At 30.8% G+C, this 20,509-nt stretch overlaps 2 protein-coding genes across 2 annotated transcripts; both read right to left on the bottom strand.

The window, feature by feature from the left end:
- Positions 1-3,189: 3,189 nt before the first annotated feature.
- LOC124924343 (ring-infected erythrocyte surface antigen-like) lies at positions 3,190-4,929 on the bottom strand. Its single transcript, XM_047464396.1, has 6 exons — positions 4,659-4,929; positions 4,390-4,541; positions 4,234-4,323; positions 3,677-3,757; positions 3,449-3,565; positions 3,190-3,297 (listed from the first exon to the last, which is right to left on the bottom strand). Exons 1-6 carry the CDS (start codon positions 4,927-4,929, stop codon positions 3,190-3,192), a joined length of 819 nt encoding a protein of 272 aa, XP_047320352.1.
- A 6,134-nt stretch (positions 4,930-11,063) lies between these two features.
- On the bottom strand, positions 11,064-11,499 carry LOC124924344 (abscisic stress-ripening protein 3-like). Its single transcript, XM_047464397.1, has 2 exons — positions 11,359-11,499; positions 11,064-11,255 (listed from the first exon to the last, which is right to left on the bottom strand). Exons 1-2 carry the CDS (start codon positions 11,497-11,499, stop codon positions 11,064-11,066), a joined length of 333 nt encoding a protein of 110 aa, XP_047320353.1.
- Between the last annotated feature and the right edge of the window lie 9,010 nt (positions 11,500-20,509).

Here is a 20,509-nt window from a genome sequence, read left to right on the forward strand (position 1 = left end):
TGTTCGATTGTGACGAGGCAAGAGAATCAAAGGCAAGCACCAGCATGGGTTTTTGGGGAATGCATGAAGAGCAAGTATATTGACCATCACCATGACTTCATGCCCAAGAAAATAATGGAAGACATACAGACAACTTATGGAATAAAGTTGTCTTATAATAAGGCTTGGAGGTCTAGAGAAAAGTCCATAATGGCGGTGCGAGGATCTGTAGAATATTCCTATGGTAAATTGTCATCATACCGGGTACCATAACAGACATCCAGACGGATGAGCACGGTCATTTCAGGTATATGTTCATGTCCCTAGGCTGCTCAATTAGGGATTTCAAAAACTGTTGTCGTCCAGTATTGTGCGTCGATGCCAGTTTTCTTAAGCACAAGGTTGGAGGTCAGCTATTGGTGGCGATAGCATTAGATGCGAATGAACAACTCTATCATGTTGCATTGAGCGTTGTTGATTCAGAGAATAACAACTCCTGGACTTATTTCATGCAAAAACTTAGAGATGCAAATGGATTGGTTGATGATCTCGTCTTCGTATCTGATAGACACTCAAGCATCCTCAATGCCTTGTGTGTTGTTTTTCCAAAAGCTAACCACGGTGCGTGCACATATCACATCAAGATTATTTTATTATGGCCAAATTCAAAACCGATCACTACCATGCCGAGTTTGGTTTGGCTTCTCAAGCATACACAATCTTGAAGTTTAATCAGGATTTTGACAAGATCAATGCTAAGGACCCTCGTATTTCCATGTATTTGGCAGATATTGGGTTTGAGAGATGGAGTCGTGCATTTTTTCCTAGTAAACGATACAATCAAATGACAAACAATTACGCTGAGAGCTTCAATAGTCAAAGTAGGGAAGCTATAAAGTATCACATATCAATCTTAACTGATTATTTAAGATTCACATTACAATATTGGTTTAATATTAGAAGAGAAAAAGCGTCCAATCACAATGAACGTTTATCTCCTTATTATGAAAAGTTCTTAAGTGATCAAGCTGAGAAGGTCAGATTATATAACGTCCATCCACTTAACCGATTCGAGTTTTATGTGCATGACAGTGAATCTGATTATAAAGTTGACTTGAAAAGATTGAGTTGTAGTTGTAGGGTATTTGATGTATCTGGTCTTCCAAAGATTGGATGCCTATTAGTTCTGCTCAAGGTTACTTTACTTTATTTGCTCTTGAATCTATCTATCTAACTAACTAACCAATTTCTCACATGTTCAATTGTTATCTTTCAGGTATTACTCAAGTGATTTGTGGATCAATGCATATTCAGAAACCTGCTATCCCGTTTGTCATGAAGAGTATTGGGATATTCCAGAACATAATAAGCAACGAGTGTGCTTTAAACCACTTGTTAAGGTTAAGAAAGGGCGACCTCAAACAAAGCGTAGGTCATCCCAAGGTGAAATTCGTAAGGTACCGAGAAGATGTAGCTCATGTGGTGGTCAAGGTCATAACAGGGCAACATGCAAATCAGTGATGCTTACACCCTCTACTACAAGAGCTGCAAGAGCATTATCATCTCAGTCTCCATCATCTCAGCATCCATCATCTCATCCACAAACATGAATATTGTCTATGGTTTTTGATTTGAAAGTTGTATACAGATTGTTAGTTTTTAATTACATGAATATTGTCTATGTTTTTTTATTTGAAAGTTGTATACAGATTGTTTTTAATTACATGAATATTGTCTATGTTTTTTTATTTGAAAGTTGTATACAGATTGTCTAATGCATCTAGGTTGGCCATGCTAATGACATACAGTGACTCACGCATATATATTACACAATGTTAAACTCACGCATATTGTAATACGCGTGAGTCAAGTTGTAATATGCATGAGTAGTAACTGACGCATATTTTAATACGCGTGAGTAGTAACTGACGCATATTACAATATGCGTGAGTCATATTCGAATATGCATGAGTGGTAACTGGCGCATAATGTAATACGCGTAAGTCATAACTCACGCATACGCATATTACACAACATTTTATGATACTTATTACAACATTCATGGCTATAATGTTGTTGATAAATAATATTCAGTATTACACAATATGTTACAACAATAATTTAGTATTCAGTATAATATGTTACAACAATATTACAATATTCAGTATTACACATGTTAAACAATATTAACAACATATTACAACTTCATGACTCTAAAATCTGGTGGAACAACCTGACTACCCACTTTTCTCTATATAATTGGATATTTTTTGATATACAATTTTCTAGACCAAGTTTAGCAGTCAGGTACTCTAAATACATTAATACAAAAACGCCACAGTCCCCACTCCATTCTGCTTTTGGTACTTCAGGATGTGGGATTCTCTGAAATCTTAAAGTCTCATTTCTCATGTTAGGATACCTGGCCATTTCAAATTCAGACATTGCTTTATGAAGGAAGGGCGACAACATCTCACAAATGGCTTTCATGAATTCTCCAAAATCGGCGGCATTGAAAATTGTCTGATCGCAATCATAAACATCAATTCTCCATTCTTGCAATCGAATAACACACAGTACCTAGTGTAGGTTGTCGAGGTTGAGGGGGGAGTAAACATCATCAACAGTGCTCCAATTGAGCATATGTTTATCTTCTCTACCCCAATAGCAGTGGTAAATGGCTTCATCAAAAATATGGCCATCTGGTTTAGAAGGATCAACCGAGTCAAAAAATAATCGGCATAGGATGCATTAACCAAAGGGGCAAACTGGCAATCTAAGATGGTGAAATCCGGCGGGTACGTCTTAGGGTAGGCGAATGCTCTTGCTCTTAGTAGAGAACATTCGGCATTCATCTCCACATTAATTAGTCACCTATGTAACCTCAGAATTGTAGTGAAGAATACATGGTCTATAGTGCCATCAGAGAGGTGGATCTTCTTAAATTCAGCCCATTTCGCCAACTCTTTCTTGAACTCTATCATTAGTTTCTGATTACACTTCGACATAGGATCGACAACAATCATTGGATCCTTCACCATGTTCTTTCTTGGACGAGGGACGGTGTAGGGACTAAGTAGAGCTTTCGACATCGTCCTCTTTCTCTTAAATTGGATGTGGAATGCATCTTCCAATTCCACAACATCCTCCTATATCTGTTTGTCCTTCTTCTCTTCCTTCTTCTCCACAACGAAATGATCGTCCACCTTCTTATGCACCACCTTCTTCCCTTTTGCACCACCTTCTTCTCTTCTGCACCACATTCTTACCCTTCTGCACCACCTTCTTACCCTTCTGCACAATGAAATCATCGTCCACCTACAAAGAAATCATTGAATTAGGCCAAAACGCGACGCGAGAAATAGGCCAAATGCAAGAAATGCAAAATACATACCTCAATATCCTCCACATTCTCTTACACCTACTCTTCCACCTTCTCCTCCACCTTCTCTTCCACCTTCTCCTCCACCTTCTCCTCCACCTTCTCCTCCACATTCTCTTCCACATTCTCCTCCACATTCTCCTCCACAAAAACATCAGCTTCCTCAACATTCCCAACATTGGATTTCCCATCAACCACATCAGCCTCCTCAACATTTACAACATTGTCTTTCTCCACTAGTCCATCCTACAAAAAACACAAAAGTCTTTAATTAGACCAAATGCAAGAAATAGACCAAATGCACGAAATGCATACCTTAATATTATGATCAGTCAACAAATCACGATCTCCATCTTTCTTCTCCTCCACAGGCCCAACATCGTCTTTCTCCCCATCCTACAAAAAAACAAAAGTCTTTAATTAGATCAAATGCAAGAAATAGGCCAAATACAAGAAATAGGCAAACTGCGAGAAATAGGCCAAATGCAAGAAATAGGTCAAATGTAAGAAATGCAACAAATGTAAAAATGCATACCTCAATATTATTATCAGTCAACAAATCACGATCTTCATATGTCTTCTCCTCCATAGGCCCAACATTGTCTTTATCCCCATCCTACAAAAAAAAACAAAAGTCTTTAATTAGACCATACAATAGAAATGCACCAAATGCAAGAAATGCACCAAATGCAAGAAATGCACTAGATGCAAGAAATGCATACCTCAATATTATCATGAATCAACAAATCACGATTTTCATTTGTCTTCTCCTCCATAGGCCCAACATTGTCTTTCTCCCCATCCTACAAAAAAAACAAAAGTCTTTAATTAGACCATACAATAGAAATGCACCAAATGCAAGAAATGCTTACCTCAATATTATCATGAATCAACAAATCCTCAATACACACATCATTATTTTTGTTCTCCTCCACAAACCCATCATTGTCTTTCTCCCCATCCTAAAAAAACAAAATTCTTTAATTAGACCATACAATAGAAATGCACCAAATACAAGAAATACATACCTCAAATTTATCATCATTCCAATACTCAATATACACATTCACCTTATCCAAATCTTGCTCATTCACCTCAAAATCTTCCTCATTCTCCTTCTTTTTCTCTGTTAAATCTTTCTCATTAAATCTTCTCCTTCTTTGTTCCTCCCTTAGTGTGGCTGATAATATGTCAAACTCTTGTTGTAGTTGGTTTAACATCTCTTTAATGAGAATTATTTCAGTTCTCATTTCAGTTTTGAATTCATTTAGCTCCTTCATAAGTTCATCCAATCTACATCTATCCTGGGGAGTTGTTACTGTTGGAGTCGTGGGAGAGGATTCTTCGTCTTTTCTACTTGTGGCGCTCTCGACAGAATAAGAGCTGATGGTGCTGGTGTTGGGGGTAAGGTTCCGGGTTCTTCTTCTCGTGGAAGGTTTGACTTTGGCAGGAGTAATTTGTCTTTTCTTCCTCATGATATGTTTATGAGGAACTACATCGTCAATATCTCCAAATTTCCTCTTTCTGTAATCAAGATCAAAAGAGACAGCATAAACATTACCTCCCATATCTTCAAAGTCATCCCCAGCATATAAGATCTTCTCTTCTTCAGACAATTCCATTTTCTTAACAATCTTGTCTTGCAGGGCAGTGTGAAGATCAGAGGCGGTGCTCTTCCTCCTAGATTTTACTGTATTATCCTTGGGCAGACAAGCTCTTGCGTTTGAAGTGTCATTTTAATTGCAAGATTGGGGACAAACGTTTGGATTACCTCATAGGTCCACACTTGTAAGGCTAGTGCGAACCCATATACGGTATAAGAAACATCGACATCTTTGTCTTTGTTCTTCTTCCCCAATGCATCCTTCTTCTGCAGATATAGCAACATGTAGCGATTAAGGTCCTTGGTCAAACCCTTTATGGTTGCTCTAAAGGACACCTTTCCCCATGGAAAATTGAGGAAGGTGTCGATGTCATCGACCATGCTGAGGAGTTTGATATTTATTATCCTCTTCGGGTCAAGGGCAAAGAGATAATGGGAAACTAGGTATACTAGCCCCAATTTCCATGCATATTCCCTATCAGAGCAGGACACAAATTTTGAATGAAGGTCTGTTGTTCTAATAAGTGGATTACTTTTAAAATATTTAACAACCAAAGTTGGAGATTCTTCAACCTGATTGAAAATCGTTTCCTCCGTAGGGAATCTCCCAAAATTGAGACATGTGACCAATGCAAACTCCTTCATCCCGAAGCACAGCTCTTCTCCATTCATAAGGAACTTCATCTCCATAGAATTTGAGCTGGACTTCCTGAGGAGCATTTGGTGTATAATCGTTCTTGAGAATCGCAGTAACGGGTGCCCTTTGAATAAGAATCTGAATTGGGTTTGCTCTACCCTTTCAGTTAGATTCATTGACGCAAACTTGGCGACAATATTTCCCATATTGGTTTTCCATGATACCCTCCCAGCAAACTCAGGAATTATGGTGGACTCCATCTACAAAACAAGGAACAACATGGGAGTAAGCAAATCGAGAAAATTATAATTACCTAAACTATTGGCAAACTATTTCAAATAAGGTCTAAGTTTCCCAGTTTCATATTGCACATCATACTGCAACCAAAATCATGTTAAAACTAGTTGTCTTATTAGTTTTTAATAATCCAAAATCACTAATAGAATTAACCATTGAGAAATGCTTGCAAATTGACAATTCTAAATACATTAAGCATATGATGTGCCATTTCTTAATATAACAACTCAAGCAACATCAAAGAATACACGAAAATACCACTTCTTCACAAGAACATAACAAACAAGAAATTATTAAACGAGAAATGAATGAATAAACGAGAAATGCATGCATGCAGAATAAGAACACTGATATAATACTCGTCATATACCCTAAAAGCATTTACACACATAAACGAAACCAGAACCAAACCTTAAACCTAAATACATCAATATCCATCAATATAAACGGTATAATATACATCAAAACCTAAACCTAAACCTTAAACCCTAAACTCACCTGAGTATATCGAAGAGACGGTGGAAAGTCGATGATGTTGGACGAGGAACGGTGATGTTGAACGAGGTTGATCGATGATGTTGAACGAAGTCGGAATGGAAAGTCTGCAGTTGTAAAGTATGCAGTTTTGGAAGTCAGGGTGGGAGGGAGAATCGGGGGGGTTTTATTTTAAATTAGGGCCAAAAAGTTATATATACGACGAAGGACAAGAATCGTCATTCACGCGTTTCATCTAAAACGCGTGAGTTGATTGACGCTTTTAAGATGCAAAGCGTGAATGACACTTCTCGTAAATTAAAAAATGAGAAATGTCATTCACGCGTTTTCATCTAAAACGCATTAATCAACTCACGCGTTTTAGATGAAACGCGTGAATGGCGATTCTCGTCAATGAGCGTAAAATTTGGCGCCCGAGGGGTATTTCTGATATTTCACATGACAAAAGGGTCCTTTTTGCCAACATTAGCAGGCGCGGTCCATTTTTGAAATTTAGCCTGTTATGGGGTCATTTCATCGAATTTCCCGGTTAGAGCCCACATTATCCCAACATAGATATGCCTTGTTCAAAATATATATATGTAAATATTTTATTGTATTTAAGTTGTATTACAAATTTAAATATTAGCCTGGATCAATCTGGATGACAAATATTCAAAGAAAATTTTAATTGTATATAAAAATTCATGTGTTTTTAATAATTCCAATAAATAGATGATAATTAACTTCTAAATTATTTTGACTGGTCTTTAATGTATTTTATTAGTTTAGATTGATACTGATCAATTTTTATTATTTTCGAGATAAGATACTTTGCATAGAAAAATTATTCAATAATGCATATCCGTTCATATATATACTGGTTGGCTTATTCCAATAACGTGATATTTTATTTTGGCAACATCCATAAATAACATTAGTTGAAAAAATTAATGGGTTCCCACCTCCCATGATCTTAAAAATCAATTTGAACTAGTATTTTATTTTATTTTTTGAAAAAATGAAATTATTTATGTTTGTATTAGTATTAAGATAATATATAAGCAAGTAAACTAAGATACGCAATATTTGTTTGCTAAGACAAGTTGTGATATATAAAAGTTTATAAAACTGCACAAATAACTTGATTAATTTGCTTTTGTGCAACTTTTAATAAAATTAATATTTACTTATTCAATAAATAAAAAAAAATAAAAAAAGTGAGGTTAAAAAGGTTATATTAGTTACAAATTAAGTCACTGGAAATAAAAGAAATTGTAATGTAAAGAAAATTATCACATTAATTTTCTAATATATATATATAATAATGTTTAAGGTCAACAACATATTTTCTCTTTTCTTTTCTTTTTTTTAATTAAATTTTGTTTTTATTACCATATATATATATATTCTTACCATATATCTATTTAAAAAATTATTTATATTAATATTAGTTTAATATATAAACAATTTTTTTTATATAAATACAATTACCTTCATAACTTTTATTATTATTATTATATATATATATATAAAAGTTATTATAAATGTACCTATCTTTATAATTTTATATTTATTTGTTACCTTATATATATATTATATTATTTTTCATCATTAATTTTATATAAATATATTTTATCTTTTATCATACATTTTTTTTTATATATATGTATAATATTTTCTTTATGATTATAAATAATTTTTATGTTAATATAAAAAATAACTAATTGGTAATAAATATTAAATATAAAATATATATATATACACAAAATAATAAAATTATTTCAACAATCATAAGTGGTTTAGCAATTTAAGTGTTTACATTTCATGATTAAGACTAGGGTTCGAATCCCAATACATGCAAATTTATATTTTTAAGAATGTATTCTTGACTATAATATATGGTAGTGCAACTTTTAAGCAAATAATAGGCATCTAAAAGTGTGGTCGGAATTAGTAATTGGTTTGGCGAGTATTTAAAAGTCAGAGGTCACGAGATGAAGGTCGGGTTGTAAATGGATTGTCGAGTGTGAGGTCAGAATTAGTGGTTGATATGAAGAACATTTGAAAGTCAGAGGTCACGAGATGAAGGTCGGGTGGTGGATGGATTGTCGAGTGTGAGGTCAGAATTAATGGTTGGTATGACGAGCATTTGAAAGTGTGAGGTCATGAGATGGAGGTCGGGTGGTGAGTGATTTATCGAGTGTGAGGTTGGAATTAGTGGTTGGTTTGGCGAGTATTGAAAGTGTGAGGTCACAAGATGGAGGTCGGGTGATGGGTGGTTTGTCGAGTGTGAGAATGGAATTAATGGTTAATTTGACAAACATTTGAAAATGTGAGGTCACGAGATGAATGTCGGGTGGTGGTTAGTGGTTGGTTTGACGTTGGATAAGAGTTATGTAATTAATTGTTATTGGTTGTTGATTTGTTGAAGTGAGAGTAAAAGAGAGGTTGACTAAGATTGGTGAGTAGTTTATCGAGGGATAAAAGCATATAAAAAAGTGTGAGTCACAAGATTAGAGTTAGTTAGTGATTTGTCGAGGAGATAAAGAGATATATGAAAAAGTGTGAGTCACAAGATGTGGGTCAATTGAAAGGTTAGTGGTTGAGTTTGACTAGATATAAGTGGTGTGTCATCAATTGAGGTTGACTAAGATTAGTGGGTGGTTTGTCGAGGGAATAAAAATGCATATGAAAAAATATGAGTTACAAGATCAGGGTCAATTGAAAGATTAAGTGGGTTTCGAAGGGATAAAATATATGTTAATATTAAGTTTAAGATTAAACTTAATTTTTATTAACTAAAACTAATTTTAAATTAATTAAATTTAAATAATATTAATTTTATTTAAAATATTTATAAATAAATAATATTTTATATTTTTTTTTTATCGGTACAAATGCACGGATTCACGCTGGTGATTATAATAGGGTTTTACCCTTTAAAGATTTGATAATTTTAACTATAATTTATAATATTTTTTATTTGGTTTTATTGGTAAGAATAAAATATTTTTAAAATAAATATGCTCTTTGAGGGGATTGAACCAATGAAAATATATGTAATTTATCTTAAAATTACAATAGAAAGAAATTATAATTTTTTTTAGAAAAAAATGATATATAAATATTTACTAGTTATATAAAAAGAAATGGTTTGGGCTAAGCCCAGTACATCCTCCATATAGATCTATATATAAATATGTATAGTTGTACTTATGTTTTTTTTTATTGTAAATGTTTTAATTTGTCGTTATGCTTTAATAACTTAATAATGTATTCTTATTTCTAAAAAAAATATATTATATAATGATAATAAATAAGTTCTTTATATCTGATATTATATATTTAACAATATGAATTTGAAAGCAAAATGACATCATGCCTTTTTTTTTAACTTGTACTAGAATTTGATAGAACAATTAAATTAGTATATATTTGATTTATGCCAATAAGAATTATCTATGTATATCTAAACCTAAATTCTAAGTTTCCTTTGGGAAAATATGAGAGAATGGCTCAGTTATATAATTTTGTTTCAATTACTTATTTGGTAATTATTTTAGTTGTAGTATGTGTTAAGTCTTATGTGATTTTATTTTTGTAATTAACTTTTTGATTTTACTGCTCAATTAGTAAAAATAATTTGATAATAATAATAATAAGGACTATAATATATATATATATATATATATATATATATATATATATATATATATATATATATTATTTTTGTTAGATGTTTGAAACAAGAGTCTGAAATGAAGTTAGGTTTGAATAAAACTAATAAATTGAGAAATAAGTTATTAAATATCTAAACGCATATATTTAGTTTGTCATATTATATGTTCTTTTAAAATATATAGTTATTCTTCCTTCAAATTGATATGCATACATTTTCTTATTTTTATAAATACTTTTACGTTTAATTTTTTAAACATCTCATTTTTAGACTATTTTTTACATATTTCGTGATATATTGATATGTTCATCTTCGTCATGATCATCGAAATTGAGATGATTTTTCTAAAAAAGTTTTAAATATCGTGCGATGTGGAGTGTGTTGCACATCCATTTTAACCCCTTAAAATAGTTCCTAATTTTTATGTAAAATATGTCAATTAATACCAATGAACTATAATTAAAAAATTGTTGTAAATATTATTTTCTTAATATATAATCATTTATGTTTCATATTTATATTTAAATTAAATTGGAAGTCTATCATAAATTATTTTAATTAGGAGATTTAATAAAAATTATATATATATATATATATATATATATATATATATATTTAATTAGTGAGTACATTTTTCATTTTTTATATTTGACTTGGATACATTCACATTCCACCAAAAAGATTTGAAGACAACTTAGACAAGGAAGATGCACATAATTCAACAACTTTACATTGTTATGTATATGTTTTTTTTCACTTTTATTGTGGTTTTTTTTTATTGATTGTATGGAACATTTTGCTTTGATACTTCAAAACAAATCCACTACTATTAGCAAAATAAAAAATGAGCTCTCAAGATTTTTTAAGCTATCAATGATTATATATATAGATATTACATAGTACAAACACACCAAACAGATAACAATGAGAAATGCAATAACACATTATTGTAAATTCAAACTCAATTTATTAAGCAAGAAAGAAATCAACCAACTTCTCTCCATCATAGTTAGAAGAGTCCGAGGTGATGTTTCTTCTCGCCGCCTTCGGCTTCTTTCCTCTCCTCTTTCTCCTCCTTCTTCTCATGTTTCTCATGGAAAGCGAACCCGCCCGATCCAACAGCTATTGCTGCCGCGATCTCTTCCTCTACCTTGTGCTTATGGGCATTTTCCGGGTCCTTTTTCGCCTTATGCTTCTCATGCTAACAAAACCCCGAGTACAAATAATTTTTCATCTTACTATAACACAATAATATATAGTAGATAATGAATTGGAATAATTATTATTGATTAATCGTGACATACCAAGGCATATGCGCCTGCGGCAACAGCACCGAGTTCACCGAGTTGCTCGAGATGTTTATGGTGCTTCTCTTCCTTCTCGTGGTCTACGGGTCCTTCTTCCTCGTTGTGGTGAAAGAAATGATGCTTCTTCTCTTCTTCCATTAATGGATCTTCTTAATTAATATCTATATGTCAAGATTAAGGATGAATAATAAATAATGGTGGTTGATATTGCACTCTATTTATATATAGCTGATCAAAGTAAATGTTGTAAATGGACGGTTGGGATTTCTTAAGACTCAATCAATTTGTTGCTCTTTCCCACTAATCTTAAATATAATCATAATATTAAGCATAAACTTTTGAAAATAACATTAATAATAAATCAATTAGGATATTGTTAGTTTCTTAGGACACTACATTGCAACTTATAAATAAATGAATGTTTGTTACAATATTGTATAAGTCAACTTTTGACTTATAGATTACATGAAGTAGGATTAATAACTTTTAAATTAGAAAAGCTAAAGTATAACTTATTTAAAAGGATAGTTTATAAATAAATGTTCAACTTATAAAATAGAGGGAATTAAGAAAGTAAGTGGTCTCATGACATGAGGTATTGGTTTAGAGAAGAAAAAAAATGTTTTTGAGTGTACCAACAAATATAATTGAATTCGCTTCATTATTAAAAAGGGGATATGAGTTCTTTTTTCATTATAATCATATATTAGAAAATTAGTTTAAACATTTCATTCAATGTTGATTTGAATGGGAGATATTCTTTGATTATGTTAAATTGGAGTAAAAATAGGGTTTTAATTTTGTAGATTATAAACATTGAATAATTATTAAAAGTTTCTTTGCAATTTAATTTATTATATAATTTTGACAATGTTATATTGCAAGAGTGGATATCCAGTGTAATAATTAACTGGTGCTGATATGGTTCATGTTCCACATAGGCTTTTCCCCACATAAACATTAAATTTCTACCTCCAAAATCTTCTCTCATATATTTTATTTCAAAACTAATTCTGTCAAATTAATATATATATATATATATATATATATATATATATATATATATATATATATATATATATATATATATATATATATATATATATATATATATATAAACAATAATGGCAGGGAGAAGTTCATGTGGGTAGAAAATGGTTAACATACATTGGGTTATAGTTTTGGCATTTGGTTCCATTTAGAACCGCAGAAGTTATAATTGTATAGTTATGCTAGTTTCCTATATTTTAAAAAAAACAATATTTAGTGTCTCCTCAAATTTTTGTAATAGAAGATATTCAATCGCAAAACTTTTTTTTTTCACAATATTGTAGCAATGATTCTTGAATCTTTACTCGTGTGCCTACCATAAGTTAAATGAGTCTTTTATGAATATTGAAAACTATAATAACATTTTTGGTTATCAAATTTGAAATGAAAAAGTTGATCCTTATTGTTTTGGCTAAAGTACTATTGGATTCTATTAATTTTCTAGAGTAGGTATGTGTTTTGATTTTATTTTAATGTCTTTTGTAAAATAACATTTTGCAATAAAAAATGTAATTTTTTTATCTATAAGAAGTTTTCTCAACTACAATGATAAATCACTACTATAATACTAGAATTTTGTGTGCACAGTTATAAAAATATATAAATGTCAAGTGGGGATCACATTTCATTTGAAAATGATAGTGTACCTAATTTATCATCCCAATTTTGTTGATAATTCTACTAGAAAAGTATTGTATGCTGAATCTTTAGCTTGATCACCAACTAAATTTGACATTGGATAATCACAAACAAATTAGATAAATTTTATTAATCTATTCAATTGGAAATATGATATTATATCATGAAAACATAATTAATAACAGTAATTTAGTTTAAACTATGATATTATTTGTAACAATTTAGTTTAAATTACAGATACTTATAATTCAGTGATAATGTTTTGTGTACCAGCATGGTTGGTTTAGATTATTGAATTTAAACAAACAAAATTAAGATATGATAGATACATTTGTTGATATACTTCCAACTTAGAAAATATAATTATTTTAATATAATTAATACTCGATTATTTAATAAACTCTCTAAAATAATATTTTTGGTCGGTCCCGACTCGGGAATAAGGTGCTAAATTAATAATTCGTTAAAATTATAAGATTATACATTTTGATAATTTCTTTAGACCCCGTATAAAATATAAATTAATAATTCCTTATATATAGCATATTACATTAATGATTTATGAAGGTTTCTTGAAAAATGACTCAATTGTCTTTTGTTTTTTGTTGAAATCAATTTCCCCTTGAATGTCGTCTCTAATTTTCCTTAGCATGGTAAGAACTTCTGGTGTTGTTTTCTCATAGCTCAACAAGAAATTGTTCAATGTGATTGCCGCTTTAATAGCTTCGTTTCACGAAGGGGGCTTCATTGTAGAACTTTCATCATCTTCTTCATCGATATCATCTTTATTAATTCCAATAACGCTTTCAATAATTTCTTCATCAGTCAACAACTGTGCAACTACATTTTCTTCTAAGTAAGTCAGAACATCCATTGCATTGCGACATCTTCTCGATGATTAGTTCACCTGTCATATTCACATGTTCTTGATATTGAAGAATCCATTCATAGAGAGATTTTTCTAGGTTAGAAAATTTTGCCGGTTTGTGTCGCTTAACATCGCCTCTTTCGGGAGCAAGTGAGAGATACTCTAAAGACCGCTTAACTGTATTTAATATTGTCGCTTGACTCACCTGCAAACCATAGTTACTATGAACCCATTCTTGCAATTGCTTTTGAGTGAGACTTGGATTATCCTTGTTGTTCTTGCATAATGCTCTTCGAATCTCTTTTGTCATTGTTGTTTTTTTTTACACCTTTAAGATGAGAAGTCATGTTGTGTGTATGATTTGTTTGTGTTAACCTATAGTATTTTGATCTTGTTTATATAGAAAATATTTTTAATGTCCATAAAGTGATATATTGAACACAAGAAGCATAATAAAGTGGGAGATTGAAAGTTTCTTTCAAATTGGGTCATTCATTTGATATATAGTACATGCATTGTATACAATAATTAAGTGGAAGCTTAAAGATGTTTGTAAACTAAGTATTTTACTATAAATTAATAAAATATTAATTAATATATAAATTAATAATTATTAATTTATCGATTAATTAATAACTCTTTTAATTAATAAATTTTGGTGGTCGCAAGCGTATTATTTTATATAGTTTCTATTGTAGTTGTTTCAATTCTTTGTTTTTAGTTTTAAATGTGAAAGGTGAAAAATTCATTAAAGGCATATTCTTCCCTCTTTTAATATTTGCATAGAAAAGTAAGCAAAGGCATATTCTTCCATATATATTATATTCTTTCTTTTATTTTTTTAGCTATATAATTTCTATATATATATATATATAATTAATATAAATATATATTTTGGTTGACTAAAATGGTTCCAATCAAATTTGCATTAGTATTACTCTAATATAAAAATAAATAGACTATGACAGTGCGATATTCAAATTAGTTTTTTTTGTTATGAAGATATTTAAATTTCAAAATTTCAGTAGAAGTCAGGATCGAATTACACAAATAATTAGATTAATTTGATTTTTTGGCAATAATATAATACACATCAAATCTATACTTCAACCTAAATTCTTGTTTGGGAAAAAATCTAGATGATAGAAATAAATAAATAAAATATTTGATGTAAAAGTTAATTATTTGAAATTATTTGGATTAGTTGAGCAATAGTAATTACAATAAATTTTATATTAAAAAATATAAGAATAATTTAATATTTGTATTGATGATTTGATTAATGATCTAATAATTATTTTGAAAAATATTCAAATAACTAAGATCAAACAAGCTTAAGTGTTACTTTTATTATCTATTTATTTTTGTTTTTTATGTACTTTTCTTAATTATATATATTAGTTTATTGATTGTTTGGTTAGTTTATGATTCTTAATTAACTCTTATTTATAATAATAAATAATAATAATAATAATAGATTTATGAAAAAAAATATTGTTATAAAGATAGTTGTCAATGACCAGATACCAAATCTAAGAACTCCATCAACGTTAAAATCAAATTTGAATCATATAAATTTTAGTTAGATTATTTAAAAATTAAAGGAGGTAGAAATTAAAAAAATAAAAAATAAATAAGAGTAGTAAATTTATTAAAATTTCGAGTTAATTCTAAAAAAAAATAAACAATTATATACTCTTTTACATTAGGATATATTTATAAATTAAAATATATATTATTTATACAAATAAATATACTAATATAATTTTTTTTAGTGTTATTTACTTATTATTATTTAATTAATTTTATATTTAAATATATAAAAATAATTAAAATAATTAAGTATAAAATACTTAATTATATATATAATAATAATAATATATAATTAATATTTTTAAATTAAAATTTTACAATTTCACGTAAAAATTTTACAATTTCACGTAAATTCTTGATTTTATGAGTTTATAATTAATATTTGATTAGGTTCATTTAAAATGAATCAGGCCTAAATTGTCACTTCTATATCGAGACAGAATTGTTGGGTTTTTTTGTTTTTGTTGAAAAGTTAGATAAATATTTGAAATAACTCACTAATAAAAAAATGTATGTGTATATGAATTAATAGGTTATGAATATTGTATTTGTGTAATCAAATTATTTCTTTTGATACCTCCCCTATTGGAAAACCAAATCCTACCTATGAAAATACTCTAATGTTGGTCTTATTGTAAATTTAAACATTAATCTAATAATGATGTAGAGAATGAGGATGTATGAAAAATAATTAAGGAGAAATTAAAGAAAAAAAAAGTTATAACTTTTTTTAAAAAGATTATAAACATGACATATTACATATCATATAAAGTGTTAATAACTTTAATAAATAAGAAATATGTATTTTAAAATATACATACTTTGTGTTTCAGACAATCCAATCTTTTCGTGTGTAAGGCTCGAGAGACTTTAAATGGTTTTTAAAAAATGGGTGATCAAAAGATTGAATCATTGTGCGTATTTTTGTGGTCATTACTTTTAGTTTGGTTCATTTTTTGACTACTCCCCCGAAACTAGAAGACGAAAAGACTTGTCTCTAATCGTCGGTTGGCTTGGTCCAACTAAAAAGGAAATAGGAAAAATATGCGCAACGAAAAGGGATTCAATTAGGAAGTTAGTTAGGAGTAGTGGAGGATACACGTTACACTGCGATTTTGAATTAGAAGAGAGATTTCAAGAAATGACAGATATTTTCATTCTATCAATAACTGAGTCGGATCTGGTGTAACCGCCTTATATATATATATATATATGATAAAGGCTCATCTCATGGCTATACTTGTATGTAACCAGCCATGTTAGCTCCACATTAAATCTTTTTGATAAAGGCTAAAAACACACTCATTAGTCAGTCCCTTGATTATTTCGTTTTGCCACCGAGAATAAGTCTCGTTCAAGCGGTCCACCTCTATTCATCTGTGACAGCTGCCATGCACTACCTGTAACCCCCGTGAATGGTCCCCTCATAGTTAGCACGTGTTTGGATGACACATGGAAATACAGGGGGAGACTAGAGATGGTTCGAGGTTCGAGGTTCGATGCGTTTCAACATTGATTTGTGAGTCAGACATTTTTTTTAAATGAAACATTATTTTAAAATATTTTTAACAGTATCTAGATACTTTTATAATCAATTATGTAAAGATAATTAATTTTATTCAAATTTTAATAATATGAGAATTGGTGGTAATCAAATGATAATTTGATTTGAAATCCAAATTAAATTAATCAAACATAATTAGTTTAAGAAAAAATTATTTATTTAAAACAAAGTCACCAAATGATTTTAGAAAATCAGCAAAAGGTATGTGTATAAACGTACTTTATACTAGAGTTTCTATAAGGGGTTCGGGTTTTTTTTATGCTCAGGAAAAAGCTTTCGCGCTATGTCCTCCGCACCCATCAAAGGACATTATTATTTTTTTATATAAAAGTCTGGCTATCAAAAGATTTATTTATAACATTTATTTCTTTTAATTAGTAGACCGGGTGTCCTAAATAATGATAGGTTTAGATTACGTAAATAATTGTACAAAATTATTTAGAAAGGTATACCTACAATTGCGTTGATATAAGATTGAGTAAAAACCCTGAAAAATATCAGAATAAGTGTTCGAATTTCAAAATAAATTTCAAATAGGGCCTTAGTCAAAATAATTGTTTGAGAAATATACCAAAAGTATTTAAATATCATTTTCTAACCTTTTGGGATTATTTGAAAATAGATTGGGGTTCCAAAATTACAAAAAAAAAATGGATTTTGAAAAGTAGAACCAAACATGCCTTAGGACTAAAGTCTTAGGGCTTGGGTCCGTTTTTACCGATCTGGGCTCGGACGGACTCGGTCTGGACCAGGGTGGTCTGGATTTGGGCTCGGGACGCTCGATCAAGGGACTGTAGGATTCGGCCCTAGGATTTAGGAGGCTCAGTCATGAACTCAGGTTGTTCGGTCCTAGGTCTAGGAAGTTAGGTCCTAGGTTTAGCTTTCTAGGTCGCGGGACCTGTGAGTCTCGGTCCCAATTCAGACCTCTCGATCATAAGTTAGAATCCTCGATCGAATTCCTCGGTCCTAGGTTAGAATCCTTGGTTGGATTCCTCGGTTCTTGCATAAGAACACCGGTCCTAAGTCTCGGACCTAACTCAAGAAAATCGGTCATTGGTCTCGGTCCTAGGTCAATTTTCTCGGTCATTAGTCTCGGGCAGGACCGAGGAATCTCGATCTTATTTCTCGATCTCGGTCCTACAAGACTTGGTCGTCGGGTACCGAGTGTTCTTCATTTAGTATGAATAATTTGACGTTTGTATCTTTTTGATAAATATCATGAAAACATGATCTATAAGTTGGAAACAACTCATATGAATGTAAGGATATTAACCTAAAACCCTAAACACGTTCAATCGAACTCTATAACAATTTATTTTTCAAAATTGTTTTTAGGCAAAATTTGGGAACTTTTGGTTTAGGCCATCTCATGGCCTAATTCTTGTTCCAATTATTTTGAAATGATGATTATAGTCAAACATAACCAAAACAAGAACATCATACCAGCTCTGTAACAACTTTCAAAACCGAAATTCAAACTTTATTATTTTTTAATTTCAGTTGGATCAAACATGATCGAGATGTTGATCTTATGATTTGGAAATCATTAGGAAACTATTTGAATCAAAATTCAAGCCTAAAAGCTCAAGAACGCGAAATTAAAATTTCCAGATTTTCAAATTAAATTTGGGTTTTTTTATTAAGGTTGAATTGATCAAATCTCTTTCAACAGAAAGCTTATAAACATCTAGGGATTGGTTTCTAATAAAGAAAACACAATATTGAACCCAAAATATGATCAACCCGGTCAAACTTGGAAAAATCCAATTTTGAATCACAAATTGAATTACAGCACGTTTGGAAGCTTACCAACGATTGGAGAACACTCCAATGATGTGTAGAAAGCTTTACAGAGCCCTAGATCGAAACCTATATCGCTAGAGCAGATTTCTACAAAAATCAGTTTGCCAGAGTTCTTCAATTTTTCGAATTAGAGTGTAATGTTTGGATTATGTTTGATCAATTAGAAGAACACTACCTATAGACTATTTATACTAAGCTAGGTTGGTTGTGGAGTTCGAATTCAACTTAATTTGGTTTTCGAAACTCTTTTTCCCGTTTCTCTTTTGTCCTTAGTAGCTTAGGTCTAGCGTAGGATTTGATTTCTAAACCTAAGGGAAATGATGATGAGGAGAAGATGTGCACATGGGTCAAAGAACGAAGGGATAAGGACGATATATGGCGGAGATAAGCCTTATGGAAGGTCGTCGGCGTCGAGCGCGGCCTCCAGCGTTCACGAAGAAGAAGAACAAAATGACGTCATTTTGTTTAATCAAAACACGTCGTTGGCGGTCCGTTAGTGTTCCATTGGCGCTCGGACGATTGGGCTAACGGGGTTAGCTTCCCCTTTATTTAATTCCGTATGTACTAGGCGCGCGCGTGCTTGGCTACAGCCGGTATGCGTGGCATATTCCTAAGTGCTGGATGAAAATTCAGCACTAATCTAATGGATAAGAATCCAGTTGCTGCTAATTTCTTTATTTTCGAGTGCATTGGATTATCAATTTTTATTTTTATTAAAATGGTTATTTGAAATAAAAATTTTAACCATTTTTTGTGTTTTTTCTTCACCAAATTAATACACAAAATATTTTTGACAACATAATAAAAGTTATGTTCATTTATTTTATATTTGGGTATTTTGGGATATTTATTTAATTGTTTGAAGTCATAAATTATACATAATTTATGTTTAAAATCATAATTAAATAATTTAACCCTTTTTGGGTTTAATTTGGGAATAATAAATACAATATTTTAACCTCAAATTATTTTTTGAATTTTTATTTAGTTATTTTAATTAGGGTTTAATTATCACAATAATTAACCATTATTTAGTTTTAATATCTTTTTTGAGTTATTTTGAATTTAAAAATCCAAAATATTATATTAATATTATTATAATATTATTTATAAATTAGGGTTATGTCAAATTTGCATGTTTACACTACACAATATCTGATCCAACCCGAGTTTTGCATTCCGCTGCTTGGTGTAAAAGGCTTGGTGTAAAAGGCGGATCGCGATCCTTTTGAGAATCTTATCTTGAATGATGCGGTACGGTACTCATGACCCTATTGGTGGTTGCCATTACCTCACACAACAATGTTGCCAGTTCTACCTTCCTACTTAATCGCGACTTTTGATTGGTATGTCCAAGCTTATACTGGCGCATCATATCAATCAAACTTGGCAAATTTGTCTTGCTTGTCATCGTCCCTGTTTTAGCGTGAGTTTCTTCTGGGTTAGGAAGTCACTCGTCGTCGTATTATCTGTCAAATAAAAATAAGAAGGAAAAGTCTTACACTAGGGATTCAGCCCAAGAACTTTTAAGTTCCTTCTATTAAACTCTTTGGCTCGCTTTCTTTTAATAGCGAAAATTATAATCATAACTCTTAATGTAAGGATGTTCTGAAATCTCCTTTGTTGCCTAA

Source organism: Impatiens glandulifera, chromosome 2 (assembly GCF_907164915.1).
Source record: "Impatiens glandulifera chromosome 2, dImpGla2.1, whole genome shotgun sequence".
NCBI classification, from domain to species: domain Eukaryota; kingdom Viridiplantae; phylum Streptophyta; class Magnoliopsida; order Ericales; family Balsaminaceae; genus Impatiens; species Impatiens glandulifera.

Bases quoted from the DNA above. Each gene is read 5' to 3' on its own strand.
- LOC124924344 (XM_047464397.1), bottom strand. From the start codon at position 11,499: ATGGAAGAAGAGAAGAAGCATCATTTCTTTCACCACAACGAGGAAGAA. The intron at 11,256-11,358 runs GTATGTCACGAT...GGGTTTTGTTAG, and splicing joins CCGCAGGCGCATATGCCTTG to CATGAGAAGCATAAGGCGAA.
- LOC124924343 (XM_047464396.1), bottom strand. From the start codon at position 4,929: ATGGGAGGTAATGTTTATGCTGTCTCTTTTGATCTTGATTACAGAAAG. The intron at 4,324-4,389 runs GTATGTATTTCT...TTGTTTTTTTAG, and splicing joins GGAATGATGATAAATTTGAG to GATGGGGAGAAAGACAATGA. The intron at 3,298-3,448 runs GTGGAGGAGAAG...ATTTCTTTGTAG, and splicing joins AGGAGAAGGTGGAGGAGAAG to GTGGACGATGATTTCATTGT.